Raw genomic sequence first — 25,968 nt, forward strand, 5'->3', positions numbered from 1 at the left:
GCAGTCATTCAGTCGTGTCTGACTCTTTGCAACCCCATGGACTGTAGCCTACCAGGCTCCTCTATCCATGGGATTTTCCAGGCAATAGTACTGGAGTGGATTGCCATTTCCTTCTCCAGGGGATCTTCCCAACCCAGGGATTGAACCCGGGTTTCCCACCGTCTGAGCCACCATGGAGAGGCAAGGGTACTTTAAATAAAGTGGACATATGTAAGAGTTCTGACAAGAACAGAAACTTTCAGAATGTCTCAAATGTCAAGATTTCCTATTCTACTGCTGAGAATATTTTCAGTTGTTCTGGACATCAGATCTTTTCTTCCCATTCAGCCTTTAGAAGGGAAAGTGAACCCCTCCCAACTCTATTTCTGAACAAACTGTGAAACTTACAGGTAAGATCAAAGCTACTGTGTGTCATCAGCTACTGTTTCTGGAGAGATTTTTAACATCCTTAATCCTATCTGATGGGGCTTGGTACGTGAAAGTCTGAGATGGTAAAGAATCTGCCTGCAATGCAGGAGACATGTGTTTGATCCCTGAGTCAGGACGATCCCCTGGAGAAGGGAATGGCTACCCACTCCAGTATTCTGGCCTGGAGAATCCCATGGACAGAGGAGCCTGGTGGGCTGCAGTCCATGAGGTTGCAGAGTCGAACACGACTGAGCAACTTTCACAGAGCAAACTCAGAGTAATGAGACGTTAGGAAAGGAGAGCAAATCCCCTGAAGTATAGCATTTTCAAGTAGAACTATATTGAATTAAAAGGAGGACATTGAATGAAAGAATTTTTATTCTGGTAATGAAATAATGCTGAACCCTCCAAATTTCCTTGTTAAGAAATCGAATAAAGTGAATTGTAAAGACTAATAAAAGGTATAGAAAAGGTATGTTTACCTTTCATTTTTTTTTAAGAATAATTTTTTTTGTGAATGTTTTCTATCATCATTTTAGTTAGCTTTTACTCTTAGTTATAAACTATAATAATCTAGATAGGCAATATTTTGTTTTCTAGTAGTATACAAATTAATGACTATGTGAAATCTTTTTTCCTTATAAGTTGAAAATTTTTGGAAGATAAACACTTTGTATTTAAGTTTAGAAACAAAGTCATTCAAGGAGATCAAATTATTGTGTCATAAACACCTTTACAAATAATTAATTGCTCTTTCTTTTCAGTTTTCTAAGTTTATAATTGCCTCCTGCCTTAGAGTATTCATTTGTTCCTTTATCCGTCTGTTCACCAATGCTTAGTTAACACTTACTGTGTGCAAGGCACACATTATACTTGGTGCTGAAAATTTAAAGGTAATTAAGTCACAGACCCTTTGCCTTGAAACTCAGAGTTCAGGGGACAGAAATAGCTATAAATAATTAAAATGTAATGTGAAAACAGAAGTAACTGGATCATAATTAAGGATATCTGAGAGTTCACAGGAAGATGGAGTTAACTCTGTTCAGGCACAAGAAACTTTTCAAAGAAATGCATTCAGTCAAACTTGGAGGAAGACTACGTATTTTGCCAGGTGGAGGAGAGGAGCATGGCAATGCATTCAAAGTGATTATAGCCCAGATACATTATTTCCACAGACTCTTAGTGCTGCTGGAAGATAGGATATTGGGCATTGCTGGAGAAGCTGTGAATAGGGGCTATCAGCGTCAGATTTAGCCAGAGTTGGCAAACTAAGAGCAGTCTGTTTTTTATTTTTTAACTATGCTGGGTCTTCACAGCTGTCAGCGGGCTTTTCTCTACTTGCCATGCACAGGCTTCTAAGTGCCCTGGCTTCTCTTGCTGCAGAGCACAGGCTCTAGAACACACAGGCTTCACAGCTAAGGCACGGGGCCTAGTTGTCCTGCAGCACATGTAATCCTTCCGGAACAGGGATGGAATCCTTCCGGAACTGTGTCTCCTGCACTGGCAGGCAAATTTATAACCACCAGACCACCAGGGAAGTCCCTAAGAGCAGTTTTTAAAGAATCAATAAGAGAATCAATATTATACAGAGATTAAAAAATACCCTAAGATTTCTGTTCAGTCCGAAACTGTTTTTCTCTTCTTTTTTTGATTACCAGTCCTTTCCGGGACTCATCCCTCTTTTCTTTTCAATATAAAGTTGTCACAATCTAGGGAATCCCTTAGTATCATTAACCCAGACATATCCTTCAGGTGAAATCTTTCTAATTCAAACTTTTGTTTTTCCTATAGGCAAAAATTATTCAGAGTTCTCTGCTTTTAAGTTTATATTTTAAAAAGGCTTTTATTGAATTTGTTACAATATTGTTTCTGTTTTTTTGTTTTGGTTTTTTGGCTGAAACGCACATGGGATCTTAGCTTCCTGACCAGGGGTCAAACTTGCACCCTCTACTTTGGAAGGTAAAGTCTTAACCACTGGATTTCCAGGGAAGTCCCTTAAGCTAATTTTTTTATACTGATAATTGCAGTAGGTAAACTAGCAGAGACAAGTAATATAGTAAAAGATCTTCTAAATTCATTATATACTGTGATATGTATAGCTCTTAGCTCTTTTTCTGAAAATTAAAATGCCTTTTTGGATTCACTGTTGTTGTGTAGTCACTAAGTCATGTTTGACTCTTTTGCAACCCCATGGACTGTCACCCGCCAGGCTCCTCTGTCCATGGGTTTTCCCAGGCGAGAATACTGGAGTGGTTTACCATTTCCTTCTCCAGGAATCTTCTTGACCCAGTGATTGAACTTGTGTCTCTTGCATGCAGGTGGATTCTTTACCACTGAACCACCTTGACATCACCTTTACATTAATTTGAGGGTATAAATAGTTAGACCTCAAAAATGTGTTGATGTCCATTAAATCTTGTGTTAGCCCTAGCCTAGGGGGCCAAAGACTATTGACCAGTCCATGAGCCCTTCTGAATCACTGTTTCTCTTTTTCTTCGCATGTTACTTTCTCAACTCCCCTTGTAGCTAGAATGGCTATGTAGCCCACCTTTGGCTACTAAGACTTAAGACAAAGTCTAGCTTTCTGGAATGGCTTGCATTACCTCTACTCTTTTTTGCCTTGAATACTGAATAAGTTACCTGGAGCTGTGACAACTCTAATGTAGCCATGAGGTTGTCAACATGCCCAAGAGCAGCTTCAAAAGCTTTAGAGAGCCAGTGGCATTGATGATGCTGTTGACCTGTCTTGATCTCTGGATATTTTATCATATACATCCAGATACATGTCTAAGAGCCACCTACTCGTGGCTCTTATCGTCAGTTTCAATGGGTACCTCATTGCACAGAAGAAGGAACTCACACTGAATTAAAAATATAAGCAGGTTGTTTGACAAGTGAGAATGGACTTAGGAAAAACCAGATGGAGAAATCAGAATAGTTCTGGATTTATTATCACTATATCTATAAAACGTGTTCTTATAATCTAGCATTACAGTATACAGAGGATGTGCTTTGCTACAGAACTAGATAGCTTAACATGAAAACAAACCAAGACAAAACAAAACAGGTAACCCTTGTGATTTGTGGTTTAAAAATAAAAGGATCTCAGGCAGCCAAAGCTGCAACTTCTCAGCCTTTCTTCTGGCAGCTCTGCTTTTATGTTTTATGACCTATTGTTTTAATCTGTTTCTGAACACTGTAGGAAAGTCTCTTCAAAATATGTATATATACACTTTGGTCTGAACACTTTATACTTTTGCCCCGCCCCCCCCACCCCAATTCTCCATTTATCATGGGAACAGCAGCCTCCCTCAAGCCTACAAAAGACCACCAATGGTGTGAAATTCCAACACACAATTTACTTATTTTAGGCATTCAAAGGAGTTCTCATGAAAGAGGAAGAAGATCCCCTCAAATATAATTTTTATAAAGAACAATTTTTCATATGGTGTATGAGAAGTGTGAATTGCAATAATTTTTTCCTTAAATGTATGAGAAAGTTCTCTTTCAACCACATCTCATCTCCACGTTTCTCTACCCTTCAGACATGATGGAGAAGCATGTTTATACTGAGGTGAAATCTCTTGGCAAAAGGAAGAGAATGCAATCCAGAACTGCTGACACAAAATATGAGGGTGGTAAGCATCTATATTTACAGAATCATACATCACAGGTTTGAACATGATCTTATACATTTAAAAATCCACTAAATTTGTAAATGTCTCTCTATAACTTACCTGCCAAGTGTTTAAACTGTATTTGAACACCTGCTTGGAAATGAAACTCATTTTTTTCCCCCAGGGTAGTAGTCAATCACAAATTGTAACTGCTCCTAGAATATTTTTGCTTTACTCTGAATAAGAATATTTCTTCTTGACTCTGGCATGCACAAACACTACTTAGAAGCGTTTTCATGGAAAAAAAAAAGTGATTATCATAAAAGCTTGATGATTTCTTATGTTGAGTCCAGGATTTCAGTGCAACAAGGGCATTATTTCTTCCTGTGGGTCCATGAATTAATTACAGTGCAGAAAGCATGGCAAGATCATCTTGTTTTATTAGTAATAGATATAGAGTCAAGGTATATTTGCTGTTTAAGAGTTTTTTGTCTTTAAAGATGATAAATGCTAATGCTAGGGAATTAGCAGTGTATATAGGCATTATACTGTAATGATTGGGTCTTTATCTCCATTTTTTAATTTTATTTTTTAAAAATCAACTAATTTTTGGCCGCACTGGGTCTTTGTTGCTGCACAAAGGCTTTCTCTAGTTGCAGCAAGTGGAGGCTACTTGCTAGTTGCCTTGTGAGGACTTCTCATTGTGGTGGCTTCTGATGTTGCAGGGTGTAGCTCTAGGTTTGCAGGCTTCATTTGCTGCTGTACACAGACTTCATTCAGCAGTTGGGGCTCTCCATGGGCTTAGTTGCTCCACGGCATGTGGGATCTTAGTTCCTGGACCAGTAATGTCCACTGCACTTGTAGGCCGATTCTGGACTCCCAGGGAAGTCTCCTTATCATCATTTTTCAATGGTTCTCTTCTGACTGTCCTTCTCAATAATCCAAGTGACTACTCTGTGCTGGGCTGTTTTCCGCAGGTGGCCATACCAGTGGAAGGACTGAAAGAAAATGTCTTGGTCCTTAGGACTGCAAATAGCTTCTTCAAACTCCTTATTTAAAAATCTGTAATTTTAAATTATTTTGTTCTTGCAGTTATAGCAGTTGCAAAAACATAAAAAAAAGAAAAACATGTCCTGTAATTTGTCGTGAGTAACATTAGGAAAGGGGGCTTAAGACTTAGGACAAATGTGAATTCTATCACTCTACTGTAATGCTTTGCTAAGTCGCTTCAGTCGTGTCCAACTCTGCGCAACCCCATAGACGTCAGCCCACTAGGCTCCTCTGTCCCTGGGATTCTCCAGGCAAGAATACTGGAGTGGGTTGCCATTTCCTTCTCCAATGCATGAAAGTGAAAAGCGAAAGTGAAGTCACTCAGTTGTGCCTGACTCTTAGTGACCCCATGGACTGCAGCCTACCAGGCTCCTCTGTCCATGGGATTTTCCAGGCAAGAGTACTGGAGTGGGTTGCCATTGCCTTCTCCACTGTAATGCTTTATTAAGTGTTAAATTTCTACACTTTAGCCATTTATTCATAGATGTTGTAGGAAGTCATTATGGGTTGACATATATTTACATATATAAAAATTAAGGGAGATTTCCCTGGCAGTCCAGTGGTTAAGACTGTGCACTGCCAATACAGGGGACATAAGTTTGATCCCTGCTGGGGGAACTAAGATCTTACATGGTCAAAAAATTTTCTTTTGAAAAAGTGAAAAGACAACCTACAGAATGGGAGGAAATGTTTGCAAGTCATATATCTGAAGTGACGTGGATTCATAATACATAATGAACTCTTACACTTTAACAATAAAAAGATCATTTACCCAATTAAAAAAAAATTAAGGGCAGACATGCCCATTAAGCAACTTGAGGCAGAGACAGAAGCACATGCAGGCAAATATGCATGCAAACCTTCCACGAAGGTCTTTTTCTTTTCCTTTTTTTAAAGAATGGATATTTATTTATTTATTGGCAGCATTGCAGCCTGTGGAATCTTAGTTCCCCAAACAGGGACTGAACCTGTGCCGCCTGTAGTGGAAGTCCAGAGTCCCAACCACTGGACTGCCAGAACCGTCCCATCTGGGAAGATTTTCTTAAACTTATCTTTTTTTTTAATGTCTTTATTGGGCAGCATGCCCCATTATGCTGCAGTTTTCTCTAATAATTTTATGCTTCTGTAATCTTGCTTTGACCTAGATACATAATATTAGTTTTGTTTGAACACTGTTGCAATAAGACCTTTAACTTATACTTTGATTGCTTTCATCAGGTTTATCGTTCCAGTCCCCTTACTTTCATGTAATCATAGCTGCTTACTGCAAGTCAGCCACATTCTGGGTGCTGTGCTGTGGGCCAGTGATACCAAGGAGATACTGTGTTTTTGTTGCTGTTTATCACAAAGCCTTCTCCCTCTAGACTAAAATACATCCTCAGGAATGGAAATTATGATCAAATACCTATTGCAGAGCATGTGAAACCTCAGAGGAGGTCAGTGTGGAAGGAGACTACAAGTAGTGGGGAAAATGACAGAAAATGAAAATGAGGAAGTGATCAGATAATGAGGTAAGTTTGAATGTTCATCCTCAGTTCAAAAGGAAGTATTAGAAACTTTAATGGAGAAGAGAAAGAACCTGAGCTCGTTGAGATTTAGCTGATTTCATGGCTTGAAGAGGGAAAAATTAAGTTTGGAGAAGGGCTATATCTAATTGTTATCTGTGAATAAGGAAGCATTTAAGACAAAGTTTGTCAATATTCTGGAAAAGGCAAAAGTACAATGATGGTAAAGAGATTAGGGATGTGGAGTGGGGAGATGAATAAACAGAACACAGGAGATTTTTAGGGCACTGAAAACACGCTCTATGATATTATGATGGATATATGTTATTTTACATTTGTCCAAACCCATAGAATGTATTAATATAACACCAAAAGTGAACTCTTAGGTAAACTATGGACTGAGTCAAGGCAGGTTAATTGATTATAACAAGTGACAGCAAGTGTACCACTCTGGTAGGAGATGTTGATAATAGGGGAGGCTATCTATGCATGTGTCAGGGTAGGGAGTCCTTGAGAAATCTCTGTAACTCCACCTTCAAGATTGCTGTGATCCACAGCCAGGCAACAAGAAGGTGGGACGAACTGAGAGAGGAGGACTGGCATACCTACACTATCATGTGTAAAACCGATGACTAGTGGGAACCTGCTGTATAACACAGGGAGCTCAGCTTGGTGCTATGACGACTTAGCGGTGGAGGGAGCAGGAGGGAGGGTTAAGAGGGAGGGGATATATGTATACTGACGGCTGATTCACCTTGTATAGCACAAACCAATACAACATTGTAAAGCAATTATCCTCCAATTAAAAATAAATTTTAAATTAAAAAAAGTTTTAGCATAAGAAGATTGCTGTGATCCAAGAAGTCTAAAAGAATAAAGTCTTTAAAAAATTCTTTTAAAGATAATGTAAAAAAAAAATAAATAAAGATAACGTACATAGAGGTCAGCTTGAAGGAACTATTAGGGGCAGTTTGTGCAAACTATTTGGGGTACTTTGAGCATTAATGATAGTAATATTATAATAGACAAATATATAAATCAATAAAATTATTTTACAAGGTCATATGTTCATAATGATAATTAAAAGAAAAGTTTGTCAGCATAGATAGTTGTAATCTGAAATAAGAACTCTAACAGATTATATTTCAGAAATGTATTTCAAAAAGTTAATAATTTCATTAAATGTGTTAATATAGCTAAACGATTTTGAATATGTTTATATTTATATATGTTTGTGAAGTATAGAGAGGTATTTGTTTTAACTGTGTAAGTAAAGATGGGAAAATATTGGAAATTATGTCAGCCCAGAAAAAGCAGAATCCAAACGAGGATGATCATACACAATAAGAAAGCAGAAAGAGGAAAAGAGAGTTTAATTTTGTGCTTTAAAATGATGATTTAACCACATGTTTTAAAAAGGGACTAACTTCAAGAGTTTGATTCCTCTTTTCCCAGGGCTTAGACTTTCTAAATGGCCCCCAAATTTAAATGTTACAAGAATGCATACATAATTTTTAATAGTGCTAACAGATAATAGCAATATATAAAAAGGATAGCATAATGCATAATTAAATGTTAGCTAAAATGAGGCCTAAAACGTACCCTTTGTAATGGAAATATTAGGTTAAGAAATACAAAATCTATATGAAAGGTGAGAATTCCAAATGTTCCATTTTTGTAATAAATTAAGTTTAAAACAAGAGCCAACTTAATGGCCTGCAGCTTGAATTCAGTCATGATGAGAAAGCAAACAATCTAAAAATCAGTTGTTTGACAAAGTATTTTGCTGTTTTGGTCCATGGAGATTACTGAAAACTAGAAAAGTATTCAAGGATCTAATAATGTAACTATTGAACAGTTTAAGTACAGTTATAACCTTAGAGAAGTATAAAAATTATAGGAATAACACACAAAATGAAGTTTAAAAGCTACTGCTTTATTTTAAAGTAGATTTAAATACAAGAATAGCAATAGGTTTTGTAATAATTTTACTTATATTTGTTTCTTGAGGTGTTCAAAAGAGTTAGACACTTTAACTGAAATTTAAAAATTTTATAGGACTTAATTTGAATACTTAAGTAGAAATTAATGTTGAAATGTTTCAGTAGGTTTCAAATTGTCTTTATTAGTGAATAAATAAGCTGGGTGAGTCACAGATAAGTTGGGTGACTGACTCAGTTTCTTAGGAAGCTGCCTTCTAGGTGCGGGTCAGGGGTGGGGTCTCAGGTCAAGGCTTGTCTAGGGAGCTCCCACCTCCAAGCTCACTCCCATGGGTGTTGGCTGGTCTCAGGTTGGCTGTTGACTGGAGACCCAAATTCTTTGCCACGTCGGTCTTTTCATAGGGCTATTTGCATCACTGGGGCTTCCCTCATAGCTTAGTTGTTAAAGAGTCTGCCTGCAATGCAGGAGACCTGGGTTTGACTCTTGGTTCAAAAAGATCCCTTGGAGAAGGAAATGGCAACCCACTCCATTCTTGCCTGGAGAATTCCATGGACAGAGGAGCCTGGCAGGCTACAGTCCATGGGATTGCAAGAGTCTGACACCACTGAGCGACTAAACCACCACCACCATTCACATCACAGCAGTTTGCTTCCTATGGGGGTGGGGGAGAGACTGGAGAAAGAAAGAGAGAGAGATGGAAATGCATTGGCTCTCTTGGGAAGAGGATTCCAAAATGGTATGGATATCAAGGGGTGGGGAATTGTGATTGGGGGCCACTGTAGAGGTTGCCTGTGCTATGAGATATGCATTTGTGCATTTTATAAAATCAGGATGATTCAAATCACAAATATTAGTAAATTTTATTTTCCATTTGCAAAAGCCTTTGGCCACATTTGCAGGGATCAGTTTGCTTTTGTATATCCCTGTTAAACTATGACCTTGAGGCCATGCCTTGTGACTCATATCTGTCTTCAGCAGGTGATAGACTAGTCACCGTGTGAAGTTCTCCAGAAATTCAGGTCGAACAAGATGCATTAATAAGTATCATTTGAAAGACTGTAAGCTTTATTTTATATGGTTGCTGAGGATAATTAGAAATCCAAATAGCAAGAGCACTTTTTGAAAACCTGTAAGACCGTTTATAGTCACCATAATTTTGCCGTTTCCAAAGGGGCTCCTCCACTTCTGCTTTTGTAATTTTGTATTATGGCCACCAGATGGCATCGTCGTACAAATCAAGTTCTGAAATTAAGCTGCTTCAATTTGAAAATGTCTTACTCATAAGAATAAAGAAATACATTCTCATAAGCTGCTACTCTGAATGTTAGTAGACTAGCATTGCAAATATATTTGGCAAAATATATCTGTAGTATTAAAAATGCTAACACTTTTTGAACTAATGATTCCACTTTAGAGATCTGTCTTCAAAAAATAATACATATGAACAAGATACTACACAATTTGATTTTTTTAAATCTCAGTATTATTTGACTTGCCAAATACTAGGAAAATCTAGTATCCAACAATAGGAGAAAGGTTAAATATATATATTACCCTACAATTGAAAAATACAAAAATTTAAAAATTATATTTATGAATATTCAAAATGTAAGAAATGCTCCTGATATAATGTTAGTTGAAAAATCATAAAATAATGTGTAACTCCTCCTATGCACAAAATATACACATAAAATATGGAAAGGAAACATATTAGCATAATTTTATAATGAGATTTTAACTTTTTTTCTTCATATTTTCCTTGTTGTTCCAATTTTCAGTAATGAGTAGCTGGAAATAGCATCGTATTTTTTAATAAGCAGAAATCAAGTGTAAGAACAAAGAAGGGAATAAAAATTTTTGTGCTAATCATAATTAAAAATTCTGTCCTTTACTATGTTAAACCATAAAAATATTCATTTATCTAATGATTATCTAGTGTTTTTTATATGTCAGACATCACACTGGGTGATGGTTATACAAAAGAAAATAAGACACAGTTTTTACGGTCAACTTGGAGAGAGAGACATATAAACAGATACTATATAAAGTACTGTGACAGGTGCAATGAATAAGACTATTAATGGTCTGGTACATTTTCTTTCTTTCATTCGTTAATCTCAACTCTCCCAGGTTTTTTTCCCCTACATTTCACGGGGCTTGCAGGATCCTAGTTCCCAGACCAGAGATGGATTGAACCTGGACCCTCTCAGTGAAAGTGCAGAGTCCTAAACCCTGGACCAGGACATTCCCTCCGTTCTCCATTTTGGTCTCCAACATTTGATTTGTGACAGTGATTTACTGAACTATACACATATTTTTCATTAAGAATTTCCAAGAACAGCCATGACACACAAGGAAATAACATTTACATTATCTATCCAGTGGTTATGAGTACCATTCTGTTGGCAAAGATATTATCTACCTGTGAGAAATGGATTGTTGCTGCTGTGATTAAGGTGGAGGATGATATAGAACAGCTGCTATGAAAAACTTGCTTGTCTGAGGTTACCAGCATTTCGATTGTGAGGCTGAGATGAGTTTTAGTAACAGATTTTCAAAAGGTTTTCCCTCTTCTCTGGTTCAGCACAACAGAGTGTATGTGTGAAGAAGGAAAACACGTGGGCAGCTCTTTTTGGAGAGGCATTACCCTTTTGAAAAAAGCCCTGTATTTTGGGTTGCTTTTCTTCTCTTTAGAGGGATGTGACTGCATGAGTATGGACTAGCACTGGGATGAGAAATTCTGAGCCCCGCAGGCCGCTAAAGTATGCTGGACTGTGGGCCTGAGGGTGTGTTAGGGAGATTGGGGTGGTGGGAGGGGGTGGGGGTGAGGGTGGGAGGGGGATCTTTTTCCCCAAGAATAACAGGAGGTCTGATCCATGGCCTTTCACTTACTAAACATTTAAGATGCAGTACTGATGAGAGAGATATTGGACAATTGTTTTGAAGGCAGAATAGTGAATGGAAATGCTCTCAACAAAGCACAACTTTCCTTATGTCCAATGGAAAAAAATGCACAACGTGTTGTGAGTTGAGTTTTATTTGGGCCAAATGAGCACTGCAGCCCAGGAGACAGCATGTCAGATAGTTTTGAGAAACTGCTCCAAAGAAGTGGGGAGTAAGATCAGCATATATACATATACATATTAGTAAAGGGGGGGTTTGTGTAGTTAAGCACACATTTTTTGGCAGAGGTTTGCTACTAGTCACAAGAAGGTTGCTGCTAGTCAAGAGGAGCAATCTCTCCTTTAATGATTTTAGTGCTTCCCTAGATATCAGAAGATGTAAAAAATTGGGCTCATAAACTCTTCTAAAAATATCTAACTATGTGAAGGCCTGTTCCGCCAGTTTTTCTTAGAGCACAGGGGGCTCATTCCTGATCTCCATCTTGGACTCCTTTCAGAGTCTGTTCAAGGTCAGGACCGCAGGGGCCAGTGACTTCATCCTTGTGAGAACCGGATGGTGAACTACAATTTTTAGCTGGCACTAATTTAGGCTGCAAACGGTGCTGGAGCTTGGTGGTTCTCTCCTCACCCCACATCGTTCTCTAGAAACGCCCCGCCTGCCTACTTTTAGACCCCTGAGCTAGCCACTTCCTCTCTCTTCACTCATTTCCCGATAGTGTGAGCTCATACTGGTCATCTGGAGGCAAAAATCTAGTCTGCCCAGTTTGTTCCTGTCTCTCATAATTAAATTTTGTGCATGATAGCTCTTGAATGCAAAAAGCAAAATGATTTTGTGGAAAGTCCAGTATTTTTGTTTTGGTTTTTGGAATTTCATGAAACATTTTCTGTTATTAACAGAAAAGTAGGATGAGAATGTGCACATAATAATTCTCATTAAGTTAATGTACACTTTATTCTTTATCTGTAAAGGTGAAAGTGAAGTGAAAGTGTAGGTCACTTAGTCATGACTGATTCTTTGTGACCCCATGGACTGTAGCCCACCAGGTTCCTCTGTCCGTGGGATTTCTCAGACAGGAATACTGAAGTGGTTTGCCATTTTCTTCTCTAGGTGATCTTCCCAACTCAGGGATGGAACCTGGGTCCTCTGCATTGCAGGCAGATTCTTTTACCATCTGAGCCACAAGGGAGCTCCTTAAAAGTAAATATAAATATTCTACATAAAGTCACATATATGGATTTGTGTGTGCTTTTGTGAGTCACTTAATGCTCCTACATCTGAGTGTCTTCATCAATAAAATGATGAAAACAATCTATTATCAAGTTTGTTGAGAAAGAGATGAAGTGGCTTAAGTGGGACAGCAACAATAACAAAAATAACCCCAAACTCTCCCAAACTATGCTTGACACATGGATTTTCTAAATGCTAGTTTGCTTCACTTAGTAAACAATAGACGATAGATGACAGCAAAAAGAACTGGCTCACACTTATTCATCTCTGAGCAAAGAAGAAAAACTACTCTAAAAACACAACAGGGGCTTCCCAGGTGGCTCAGTGTTAAAGAATTCACCTGCCAGTGCAGGAGATGCAGGAGACACAGGTTGGATCCCTGGGTTGGGAAGATCCCCTGGAGAAGGAAATGGCTACCCACTGCAGTATTCTTGCCTGGAGAATTCCATGGAGAGAGGCGCCTAGTGGTCTACAGTCCATAGCGTCACAAAGAGTTGGACAGGACTGAGCACGTACGCACGAAACAACAACTTCTGGGATCAAACACTCCATTTGCAATCATCAGACACTTTAATAAAATATCAGATTCTTATGTGTACGTTTCTTACTGTTACTGTACTGGAATCCATTCTCAAGAGGCCAAATTTAAAGTGAGCCAGGGATTTAAAGGTAGATCTCAAATCAGTAATATTTAAAAGTTTGTTTCATTGTTTCATTGTTTCTAGACCTTGCAGGAAAGTGAGGAAAGAGAGGAAGTACTTGTCAGGGTCACCCTGCCTTGCACAGTGAAATGTACATCACCCTGAGCCTTGCAGTGCCGTGAGCTCCTTGAGTTTGAGACTTCCTGTGTGGTTTTAGCTCAGATAGTGAGGTACCTCTAGCTACTTTTCTTCCTCTGCTGAGCTAGATATGTTGACAACCTCTCAGGAAGTCTCGGTCTATTTTTATATTTCATTTTCGTAGAGCATTTTGCTATGTCTTTTAGAATGTATTTTAATTGTCCTCATGATGGTGGAGGGTCAGATTGAGACAGACAAACAGCAGGTGATCTAAAACTCACTTATGTGTTATTTAATTATCATTTGAATTTTACTATTGTTTCAAATACACTTTGATAAAGCAATGTCCAACGATGACATTCCCTGAGCTTTAGCTAATTCATAACCAAAGAAAGTGGGCTAAGAAGGGTGAGGTGCTGGTAGGAAATTAGGTGAGCATGAAAAATTGCAAATGTAAACTCACTAAGAGGAGAAGTCACCAGGGTGTATCACTGAACAGTGAGTTCAGGGCTTCATCTTTATTTAGGCTGAATTGAATCTCTCTAGCATCATGCTTGATCTTGGTGTATTGCTATCAAGTGAGCAACAATGCTCTATTAGTCTGGACCTGGAGTTTACCTTTTTCAGGTATCAAAACTTGAGATGAAGGCAAAAACATAGAGTTGCAATTCAGCCTGGTTGTTATTCTTTAAAAACATAATGGGAAGTGGCATAAATGATTCAACATATTCCCTCCCATTTTGTATCTAGGTTAAGAAAGATTTTCTTTAGGTACATCCTTACTTTTGAACTTTTATCTTTAGGTACATCCTTAACCTCTGGGTTATTCAACCTTTTGGTTTCTCATTTTTTTTGTTTCTCCTACATATGGGCTTAAAGGGAAGGACTGTTAATAGCTGTGACTCATTTGCTTCCAATGTTAGCATCAGTGGATTTCAAACTTTAGCTTGCATCAGAATGATCCGGAGAATTTGTGAAAATACAGAATGTTGAGCTCCATCTCAAGAGTTTCTGATTCAGTGATTCTGGGGTGTGGCTACGAAATATGCATTTTTAACAGTTCTTAGGTGATACAATGCTTCTGGTCCCAGGGATGGTGCTTAAGGACCTCTGCTCTTGTTTATTTTTAATTATTTCACAGTGGAAGTATTAATTATAATTTTGTTGTTGTATAGTTGCTAAGTCCTATCCTACTCATTTGCAACCCATTAATTATGTTAACCAATGCCCTCTGAGTGCATCAGTCTGAGAATTCTTTTCTTGGAATTGCATTCTTAAACAAGAGAAATTGCTGTATATTTCTTCAGAAAAGGTTCCAACTAGCATTTCCATTTCAAAGCTATGTCTTTTGATTGTTATTTCCCTGATATAGTCTGCTCTCAGAATGAAAGTTTCTATATCTTTTCTCTTATTAAAGTTCATTCTTTTATTCTGTAGTAGAATTTTCCTTCTTCTCCTGTTCACATGGGAATTATTGTTAGAACTATTGTTAGTTGCTCAGTTGTGTCTGACTCTTTGCGACCCATGGACTGCAGCTGGCCAGGCTCCTTTGTTCATGGAATTCTCCAGACAAGAATATTGGAGTGAGTAGCCATTCTCTTCTCCAGGGGATCTTCCCAACCCAGGGATTGAACCCAGATTTTCTGCATTAGCAGGCAGATTCTTTCCTCTCTGAGCCACCAGGGAATTTGTAAACAAGAAGTTCAGTTCACTTCCATTTTGGTCAGGTGTCAGAATTATCCTTTCGTGATTCCAACCCCTCGCAAGGTATCCAAGTTTCCCACCTTCTCTTGAGGAGAGCTTAAAAGTGTTCAGAACTGTAAGTTGCCCGAAGAAATTAGATAGGTGGTAGGAAATGGATGCTCTCAGACAATTGGGTCATTTCTTCCTTTCTGTTCCATTATGTTGAAAGGGTATCTTATTAGTTCCATTCTCATTTCATTTTGTGCTCTGCTTTCCTGCTTTTCCCTTCCACAGCGCTTAGGGAAAAATACCAACCTCAACAAGTACCTCCACTTTAGCCTCCTAGGGGACTTTGCAAAGTAGTGTCAGCTTTCTTCCAGGCTGGGCAAGAAAGAGTGCTTTTCAGGGTGAGTGAAAGGGAGGGAAAACTTGGAGGACTAGAAAACAACCCAAGTAATAGCCCTATAACTCTGTTTCCATATTTATATGTTCCCTCATATATATATATTAATTTGTTCATATATTCTTTTTTTATGCAACAGACATGTATTGAATTCTTAGTGCCTTTAATTAACACTGTTCACCAACATTTTGGAAATGGAGACCTGATTGAAATAAAAGAGCCATTTGTTTGGGGTTTGTTAGAACTGCAGTCTGGGAGACACAGATTCAAGAGGTACTTGATTTGTGTTCTGATGGACTACCAAATGCACAAAGCCTATAAAAGCAAAACTCCAAGGCCACAGTTAGTTACATAAGGTGTTTGTCAAGGATTATAATTTGAGCTGGCAAAGAGTAAGGGTGCTTGTTAAGCAAGGAATGGTTGCGGCCTGAAATGGCGGCGTGGTTACCAGGGGGGACCTTAAGACTTTAATGCTTCAGCTGGTGGATGTTGTTCTAAATATGCCTGATAGTGGCCTTGGGTTTGATGCAGTTTGGAGAAAATACAAGTTCTCAGAAGTGCAGAGTCTTGTCTGAAACCACATCGTCAGTGGCTGATGAGTCTATTTTTTATGCCTGAACTGTGATTACTCCATTATAATTTCCATTGATTGTCAGTACTAACCACCATTTTAAAAGAGATTAGTTCCCCTCTCTTGTACTATTTTCTATTTAAGTTAGAAAGGTGTGTATTTAACCATATATTAAATGTGTATATTGCAAATTAAATATTTAAACATACACTATTTTAATATATGTGCCAAGCGTGTTTAACATGTGTATGTTATGTTAGTGGTTCAGTCATGTCCAACTTTTGTGACGCCGTGAACTATAGCCCACCAGGCTTCTCTTTCCATGGAAGTCTCCAGGCAAGAATACTGGAATGGGTTGCCAGTCCCTTCTCCAGGGCATCTTCCCCACCTGGGGACTGAACCCAGGTCTCCTGTATTGGAGGCAGATTCTTAACTGTCTGAGCCACCAGGGAAGCCCTATGTATGTCGTAGGTTTTTCTTTTACTTTCTAATCAAAGACGATAGAGAATTGATGATCCACGGTGCAAATGCAGTTTTATTTGTAATCACCAAGAATTAAAATACATTTTTTGTTTTGCTTTAAAATTCTACATTTTATTGAACATATTTCTGGAGTTTCTTAACAACATTCAGCAGTTATTGTATGTACTCTTCTCCAGGGTCTACTTGATCACAGATATAACACTTGCATTTTTTGAAAAAGTTTGTTCAACATTCTTAAATGCATTTCAGTATATAGTTAAAACATCTGGATTATAATTAAAATTATTAGAAATCAATACAGCGCATAAAATTACAAAAGAGAAAAAATTCACTATCCATAATCACCTAAAGATTCTTTTAAACTCCCTTCTAGCTGTTACTTATTTTCTTGTTTAATTAAACTGACAATTTAAAAAACTATATAGATTCTTTACAAAAAACTTAACATTTCAGATAAATACAAAGAATAAAGCTTTAAAAATACAAAATATAAGAAATAATCATTATGAATACGCAGCTATAAATGTATGACTGTAGGTACATTCCTGATTGTCAATCGATAAAATTAATATTGAGTTCTGTAATCATAATTTCCAAATTTGTGTGGTATCAATTGTTCATTTATGTCAATTTAAGATCACCATCAATTATTTCTCATTAATTTTCTATGCATTCTATGCATTCCTATGATTTCTTTAATTTGGTTCAAATTTTTGTTAAAGGAGCCACAGTGACTCAGCAAAGTTGCCACTAACTTTTATATTGTTTTATAACTATCTATATATAAAGGATATACGTACAGCCTACAATTCACTTACTAGAATGTCATCATTGAAAAGCCATCCAAAATTATGCAATTATTTTCACAAAGTGTTTTTTTTATCTTAGCAGAGCAATCCAATAATGCTAATTCAGAAATACATTTTTAAAGAAACTGAGCCAGTTGACTTTAAAAAGTCATCTTATATACTCTTCTGCTTAGAACATAGAAGGCCACATCAAAAAGTCATTCTCACTCTGACAAGGAAAATCTAGGTCATCTACAAAATTTTAACTTCATTTGAGCATGTCAGAGTGACAAAGTCACAAAGTAAGCAGTGCCAAAGAGGGACAAGCTCCCCTTCCCCCCACAACTCCCTCCATGCCGCCCCCCCACCTCCCACCTGAGGAAAGATAGAACTCATAAAGAGCTTTATCTGTGGCAGGGGAGAAACAGTGGCTGCCATAAAAGGGGATAAGATTAAAATAGCAGATATTTTAAAAAACCCTTAGTGTTTTTTTTTTTTTTTTTTAAATTTGGCTGCACAGGGTCTTTGTTGTGGCATGCAAACTCTAGGTCAAGTCATGTGGAATCTAGTTCTCTGACCAGGGATTGAACCCAGGCTCCCTGCATAGAGAGCATGGAGTCTTAGCCACTGGGCCACCAGGGAAGTCCCTTTAACAAACTCTATGTCTAGTCAAGGCTATGGTTTTTCCTGTGGTCATGTATGGATGTGAGAGTTGGACTGGAAAGAAAGCTGAGTGCTGAAGAACTGATGCTTTTGAACTGTGGTGTTGGAGAAGACTCTTGAGAGTCCCTTGGACTGCAAGGAGATCCAACCAGTCCATTCTGAAGGAGATCAGCCCTGGGATTTCTTTGGAAGGAATGATGCTAAAGCTGAAACTCCAGTACTTTGGCCACCTCATGTGAAGAGTTGACTCATTGGAAAAGACTCTGATGCTGGGAGGGATTGGGGGCAGGAGGTAAAGGGGATGACAGAGGATGAGATGGCTGGCTGGCATCACCGACTTGATGGATGTGAGTTTGAGTGAACTCTGGGAGATGGTGATGGACAGGGAGGCCTGGCATGCTGTGATTCATGGGGTCACAAAGAGTCGGACACGACTGAGCGACTGAACTGAACTGTAAAGGATGAAAGTGGACTGTCCTGACAGTTTAGAATCCCAAGAGCCCTAAACATAAAGGGAGTCCACTCTCTTTCACCAGGTCTTTTCAACAGACCTCCAGTGGGAGATCATGAGACAGACTGGGGCAGAGTAGGAGATGCAGGCGAGCTCCTTAGTGATTGAAAGGCATGAAACATCACCATTTCCCAGATCTTTTTCTCACATGAAGCAAAAACTCTGAGACACTGAGGGAGGGCCAGGAAACTCTCCGACTCCCAGAAATGGCTATTGGGGAAAGAATAGAAGCATTAACTTTTCTCCATTTTAGAAGAGGTAAGATAAGCCTCCCTGTTTCCCTCCTGGTCTCAGAAAATAAAGTGATGCTGCTGCTGCTGCTAAGTCACTTCAGTCGTGTCCAACTCTGTGCGACCTCATAGACGGCAGCCCACCAGGAGAGGGCTAAAAGCAAAGTCTCTTTGTAGCTGATCAAAGGAAGGCCTTTGACTGTGTGGATAACAATAAACTGTGGAAAATTCTGAAAGAGATGGGAATACCAGACCACCTGACCTGCCTCCTGAGAAATCTGTATTCAGGTCAGGAAGCAACAGTTAGAACTGGACATGGAACAACAGACTGGTTCCAAATAGGAAAAGGAGTACGTCAAGGCTGTATATTGTCACCCTGCTTATTTAACTTCTATGCGGAGTACATCATGAGAAACACTGGGCTGGCGGAAGCACAAGCTGGAATCAAGATTGCTGGGAGAAGAAATATCAATGACCTCAGATATGCAGATGACACCACCCTTATGGCAGAAAGTGAAGAAAAACTAAAGAGCCTCTTGATGAAAGTGAAAGAGAAGACTGAAAAAGTTGACTTAAAGCTCAACATTCAGAAAACTAAGATCGTGGCATCCAGTCCCATCACTTCATGGGAAATAGATAGGGAAACAGTGGAAACAGTGGCTGACTTTATTTTTCTGGGCTCCAAAATCAGTGCAGATGGTGATTGCAGCCAAGAAATTAAAAGACACTTACTCCTTGGAAGGAAAGTTATGACCAACCTAGACGGCATATTCAAAAGCAGACATTACTTTGCCAACAAAGGTCCATCTAGTCAAGGCTATGATTTTTCCAGTGGTCATGTATGGATTTGAGAGTTGGACTATAAAGAAAGCTGAGAACCAAAGAATTGATGCTTTTGAACAGTGGTGTTGGAGAAGACTCTTGAGAGTCCCTTGGACTGCGAGGAGATCCAACCAGTCCATCCTAAAGGAGATCATTGTGTTCTGGGTGTTCATTGGAAGGACTGATGTTGAACTGAAATTCCAATACTTTGGCCACCTGATGCGAAGAGTTGAGTCATTGGAAAAGACCCTGATGCTGGGAAAGACTGAGGGCAGGAGGAGAAGGGGAGGACAGAGGATGAGATGACTGGATGGCATCACCAACTCAGTGGACATGGGTTTGGGTGGACTCTGGGAGTTTGTGATGGACAGGGAGGCCTGGCGTGCTGCGGTTCATAGGGTCACATAGAGTCAGACACAACTGAGCAACTGAACTGAACTGAACTGAAAAGAAAGGAAACCATAATTGCTCCCACCACAAACCTTGCATGGTCACAAACAACAGATTCTACTGCTCAAGGCGGAGCAGGCAACCCTTTCATCACTGGTCCTAGACAAAAAGTTGATGCTGCCAAGGAAAGACTAGAATAAAATTATCTTTAATCCTGGGAGAAAGGCAAGGAACTCTCTGGGACCAAGGATTCCACATACTGTATATAAAACCGGGTTCTGCCACCCCTACAGAAGAGAGGGAAACTCTTTCCTGACTAAAACCCATACAGATACAAGAAAGAACTTGGCTACTGAGGAGGAGAAGTAGGAAAGCTGAGGGAGCCACACTCCCAAGGCTAAGGCAGATGGTATCTGTGTGAGACTGAGACTAGATCAAGAGAACTTCGAATCTCTACTGTCTCCCACACTGTCATACTTGATGTTACAAGCTATAGAAGCTTACCACTGGGGGAGGGCAAGAGTTTGGGGAGAGACCCCCTTCAGATCTGCTGAGACTGTAGGCTTGAATCAAAACACTCAGAACACATGTACACCTATGGCTGATTCATGTCAATGTATGGCAAAACCCAGTATAATATTGTAATTAACCTCCAATTAAAATAAATAAATTAAAAAAAACCCACTCAGAAAAAACGTTCACCAAGGGTGAAGACCTCACAGTAAGCATTAGGTTGCAGCACCATATTGCTGAAAATTTGAAGTCTGCATGTAACAAAGATGACCTCAGAAACAATGAACTATAAACCAGCCCAAGGTCCCACACTATTAGTCTTACAGAAGAGGTATCTTTTTTCTAGCCAAACATACAATGTTTGCCATTCAATAAAAATTGTTTGACACACATGTGCAAAAAAAGGAGACAATGACACACTGCCAAAAGTTAAAATGGTGGTGCTGGTGGTTTAGTTGGTAAGTCATGTCTGACTCTTGTGACTCCGTGTAGTCTGCCAGGCTCCTCAGTCCATGGGATTTTCCAGGCAAGAATACTGGAGTGGGTTGCCATTTCTTCTCCAGGGGATCTTCCCAATCCAGAAATCAATCCCAATTTCCTGCATTGGAGGCAGGTTCTTTACTGACTGAGCTGCAAGGGAAGAACACAGCTGAAATAAACTCAGGTGTGTTCAAGACGTTGGAATTAGCATCATGAAACTTTTTGAGAGTAACTTTTAACTTGTCAAAATACTAGTGGAAACTTAGGAAAACATACATGAGTATATGGGGAAATTTTATCTGAGAGATGAAGATTATATTAAAAAAGAGTCAAATGGAAATATCAGATGGGAAAAACCATATCAGAAATAAATCATTCCTTCCATGGGCTTGTTAGAAAACTGGACACATGAGAGAGAGAAGGAAAAAAATCCTAGTAAACCTGAAGATAGATCAACAGAAATATCCCAAGTGAGTCATAAAGAATAAAAAAAAGAGTGAAACTTGACAGGTCATCCAAGAGCTTTGAGACAGTAAGAATCATAGACTTTCCATCTGAAAGTATGCAGATTGGAAGGTGATAAAGTGACATTCTTTGTAGTACTGAAAGAAAATTTCATTAACTACTATAGGGATAAAGACACATATTACATAATGTTGAAGGAATCAGCATAATAAGATGCCTAAAAATTCAATGTGATATATACCCAATAAAAGAATTTGAAAATACATAAAGTAAAAACTGATATAATTGAAAGGGGAAATAGAAAAATCCTCAATTTCATTTGGACACTTTGACATAGTTCTATCAGCAATTATTCAGGATATTTAGGCAAATAAAAGCAGTAAGGATTTAGAAAATCTGAAAGAGCAATTTGCAACCAAATTGCATATCAGACGTATATAGAGCCCTATACTCAACAATAGAAAAAGCATATTCTTTTCATGTGCACATGGAGCATGGAATGTTCACCAGTATTCACCACAAAAAAAAAAAAAATCTTTTTTTTTAAAGAAAAAAAATTACAGACCTATATCTGTCCTGGATAGACCAAAATTTCTTAACAAAATATTAGCAAATCCAATCCAGCAATATAAAAATTACAAACACATCATGAGATGGTTGGATGGCATCACTGACTCGATGGACATGAGTTTGAGTCAACTCTCAGAGTTGGTGATGGACCGGGAGGCCTGGTGTTCTGCGATTCATGGGGTCACGACTGAGTGACTGAACTGAACTGAACACATCATGACCTCGTGGATTTGTCCCAGGAATTCAATTTTGTTTCAACATTTGAAAACCAATTAATGTAATTTTCTATTTCAACACAGTATTAAAGAATAACCATGTTGCTGTTATATAGTCACTAAGCTGTGTCCAACTCTTTCAGACCCCACGGACTGTAGCATAACAGGGTCCACTCTCCATGGGCTTCTCCAGGTAAGAATACAGGAGTAGGTTGCCATTTCCTTCTCAGAGAATCTTCCCAACCCAGGGATCAAACCCTCGACTCTTGCATTGCAGGCGGATTCTTTATTGCTGAGCCACCAGGGAAGCCCACACACAGAAAAATACATGAGAAAAATCCAACTTTCATTCTTGATAAAAGGTCTTAGAAAGTTGTGAACAAAAGATAACCTGCTAGCAAGCACACCTAAAGAAAACAAAACAAAACTGTATCTCATTTCATACTTAAAGGTGAAAGACTGAATGCTTTACTCCTAAGATTGAAAACAAAGCCAGGATATACACTCTCCCTACCTTTTTTAAATGTTGTATTGGCTCCAGACCATGTAGTTGATCAGGAATAAGAAACACAATGCATAGACCAGAAAAAATGAAAGACAAATATATTTGCAGAGGTTTTTATTGTACACAGTTTACTCAAAGAATCTACAAAAGAGATATGACAACTAATAAGTAATTGTATGAAATTTACAAGATATATAGTCCATGTATAATTGTATTTCTATATGAGTGTGGTAGGCAGCCTCTAAAGTGGCCTTTCATGATTCCTGTCTTCTATTTTTGCCCTTCTCTGACTACACAGGTGTTGATTTGTGGTTCTCTTCTAAGTATGCTGTTGCTGCTGCTGTTTCCTACATTGGCAGGCAGATTCTTTAGCATTGAGCCACCTGGGACACAGAGAGAGATTCACTCAATCGTGTCCGACTTTTTCTGACCCCACAGACTGTAGCCTGCTAGATTCCTCTGTCCATGAGATTCTCCAGGAAAGAATACTGGAGTGGGTTGCCATGCCCTTCTTCAAGGGATTTTCCCTACCCAGGGATCAAACCTGGGTCTCCCAGGCAGATTCTTTACTGTCTGAACCACCAGGGAAGCTTCACCGGGGAAACATGGTAAAAATAACAATATGTCACTTCTTTGGTTAGACTTCCATATATTTTAAAATATGTGTCCATTTCTCTTTAGAGAAATTTATTTTTTCCTTTAATGCAGCAGTTAAGGAGAGAAGAGCATGTACTGCTGATGCTTAGGTGAAGCACCAGTCTCCAGATCTCAGGCTAGAAGTTTGATCACAGAGCTTAGATATCTCCTGCCATACAATATGGTAAATACATGCTGGTGGGATCCTGAAGAACAAAGCTTGAATGGTAAAAGTCAGTTAGTTCATCTTCAGTTAAATAGGTTAGCCTGTTTTCTATTCTGCTTGCTCAGCCAAGAAGTGTTTGCTTCTTTTTCAATTGGAGTATAGTTGCTTTACATTTCTCAATGAGTCATCCATATGTGTACATAACCTCTCTTTTTTTTGGGTTTCCTTCTCATTTACACCACCACAGTGCACTGAGTAGAGTTTTCTGTGTTAAACACTAGATTTTCATTAGTTATCTATTTTGTGCATAATATCAATAGTGTGTATATATGTCAATCCCAATCTCCCAATTCATCCTCCCTCCCCCTTTCTCTGCCTTGGTGTCCATACGTTTGTTCTCTACTTCTGTGTCTCTATTTCTGCTTTACAAATAAATTTATCAGTACCATTTTTGAGATTCCACATATATGCCTTAATAAATGGTATTTGTTTTTCCCTTTCTGACTTACTGAACTCTGTATGACAGCCTCTAGGTCCATTCACATCTCTGCAAATGGCACAATGTCATTCCTTTTTATGGCTGAGTAATATTCCATTATATATATACACACACACCATGTCTTCTTCATCCGTTCCCCTGTTGATGGACATTTAGGTTTTTTTTCCTATGTCCTGGCTATTGTAAGTAGTGCTGCAATAGGCTCCCATCTTGGATGCTCTCTCTCTTACTCACTCACTTTGAGAGAAGCCAGTTGCCATGTTGTGAGCTGCCCAAAGGAGAGGCTCACCTGACAAGCAACTGATGGTATGTTTATATAAATCACAATTAACAATGGTTAAATGATTTGAATAGACACTTCACCAAAGAAGATATACAGATGACAAAATAAAAAAATGATTGGTTATTAGTAAATGCAAATTAAAGCCACAACAAGGTACATGCACCTATCATAATGGCTAAAATTTAAAATATGAACAATGCCAAGTGCTGGTGAAGGTGTGAGATATCTGAAAATCCTCATACAAATGTGAAATGGTACAGCCACTTTAGAAAACAATTAGAAATTTCTAATAAAGTTAAATATACACTTACCATATGGCCTAGAAATGAATACCTAGGTATTCACACTAGGGGCTTCCCTGGTGGCTCAGTGGTAAAGAATCCACCTGCCAGTGCAGGAGATGTGGGTTTGATCCCCTGGTTGGGAAGATGCCCTGGAGAGGGAAATGGCAACCTGCTCTGGTATTCTTGCCTGGGAAATCCCATGGACAGAGGAGCCTGGTGGGCTACTGTCCATGGGGGTTGCAGAAGAGTCAGACACAATTGAGTGACTAAACCACAACACATTCACACTGGAGAAATGAAAACAGACATCCACACAAAGCCCTATAACATTAATGTTATGACTTTATCATTATTACCAGAACCAGCCCATATGTTCACCACCTTGTGAAGGAATGACAATAGAACAATTGTTTAATGAATAACGGTTTATACAATGGAATAATCTCAGCCATAAGAAAGAATGAAATACTGATGTATATAACAATATTCGTAAATCTCAATAGCATTGTGAAAAGAGAAAGAAGTCATAATCAAAAACCTAAACATCATTATGAATTCACTCACATCACATTGCAGAAAAGGCAAGCTTATAGAGAAAAAAAATCAGATTAGTAATTGTCAGGGACAAGGCTGATGTGAGGGGATTGTCTACAAAGGGGCATGAGGCAACTTTTTGGGAGATACAAATGTTCTCTCTGTTATGCATGTGGGTACAAACTACATATGTGTTAAAACTCATCAAACAATACTCTTGAAAAGGATGACAATTACTGCATGTAAATTTTAAATGAATATGATATTTTATCTAGGGAGATGCTTGAACCTTTATATTAGTAGCCATAGTACTGGTGTCATAGCCACCTGCCAGGTTTAACTTTGATCTCAAATACATAAAAAATCTAAGTTGATAAGAGATCTTATCTAGGTAGAAAGAGTCAAAGATTATTTGTCTATTAGATAATGCCACACACATGTATTCAGTGTTTATAATGTGCATTATCCTTTGAATTGCAAGAATATATTAATAACAAAGTCAGGTTAAGACTCATACCTCTTGGGTGATATAATCTAATGAGACTATTAGGCAACAACTTTAATGCTCTAATGCATACTATTTTTTTTTTTTTACATTTTTAGCCACAGTGGGCAGCATATGGGATCTTAGGTCCCCAACCAGGCATTGAACTCACATGCCCTGAACTGGAAGTGTGAGGTCTTAACCACTGGACTACCAAGGAAGTCCCCTGGTTTCTATTTTTATTATGGAAAATATTTGGAGAAATGGGAGCATGTAAAAATATTATAAGCTAGCTTTGTTGTTGTTCAGTTGCTCAGTCATGTCTGATTCTTTGCAACCCTGTGAACTGTAGCCCTCCA

At 38.6% G+C, this 25,968-nt stretch overlaps 1 protein-coding gene across 3 annotated transcripts in view; it reads left to right on the forward strand.

Annotated features, from left to right (window-relative positions):
* Positions 1 to 278: 278 nt before the first annotated feature.
* LOC138437798 (C-type lectin domain family 7 member A-like) overlaps positions 279 to 25,968 on the forward strand; it is a 53,370-nt gene continuing 27,680 nt past the window's right edge. For 2 of the 3 annotated variants that reach the window (XM_069585680.1, XM_069585682.1), the window contains exons 1-2: positions 279 to 389; positions 3,954 to 4,046. In XM_069585680.1, the coding sequence (XP_069441781.1) occupies positions 3,956 to 4,046 (91 nt within the window). In that variant the 5' untranslated portion in view covers positions 279 to 389; positions 3,954 to 3,955. Of the gene's footprint in view, positions 390 to 3,953; positions 4,047 to 6,282; positions 6,587 to 25,968 lie in introns of those variants that run through there. The other variant, XM_069585681.1, reaches the window with a different exon arrangement.

Source organism: Ovis canadensis, chromosome 3 (genome assembly GCF_042477335.2).
Source record: "Ovis canadensis isolate MfBH-ARS-UI-01 breed Bighorn chromosome 3, ARS-UI_OviCan_v2, whole genome shotgun sequence".
In the NCBI taxonomy this organism is placed as follows: Eukaryota; Metazoa; Chordata; class Mammalia; order Artiodactyla; family Bovidae; genus Ovis; species Ovis canadensis.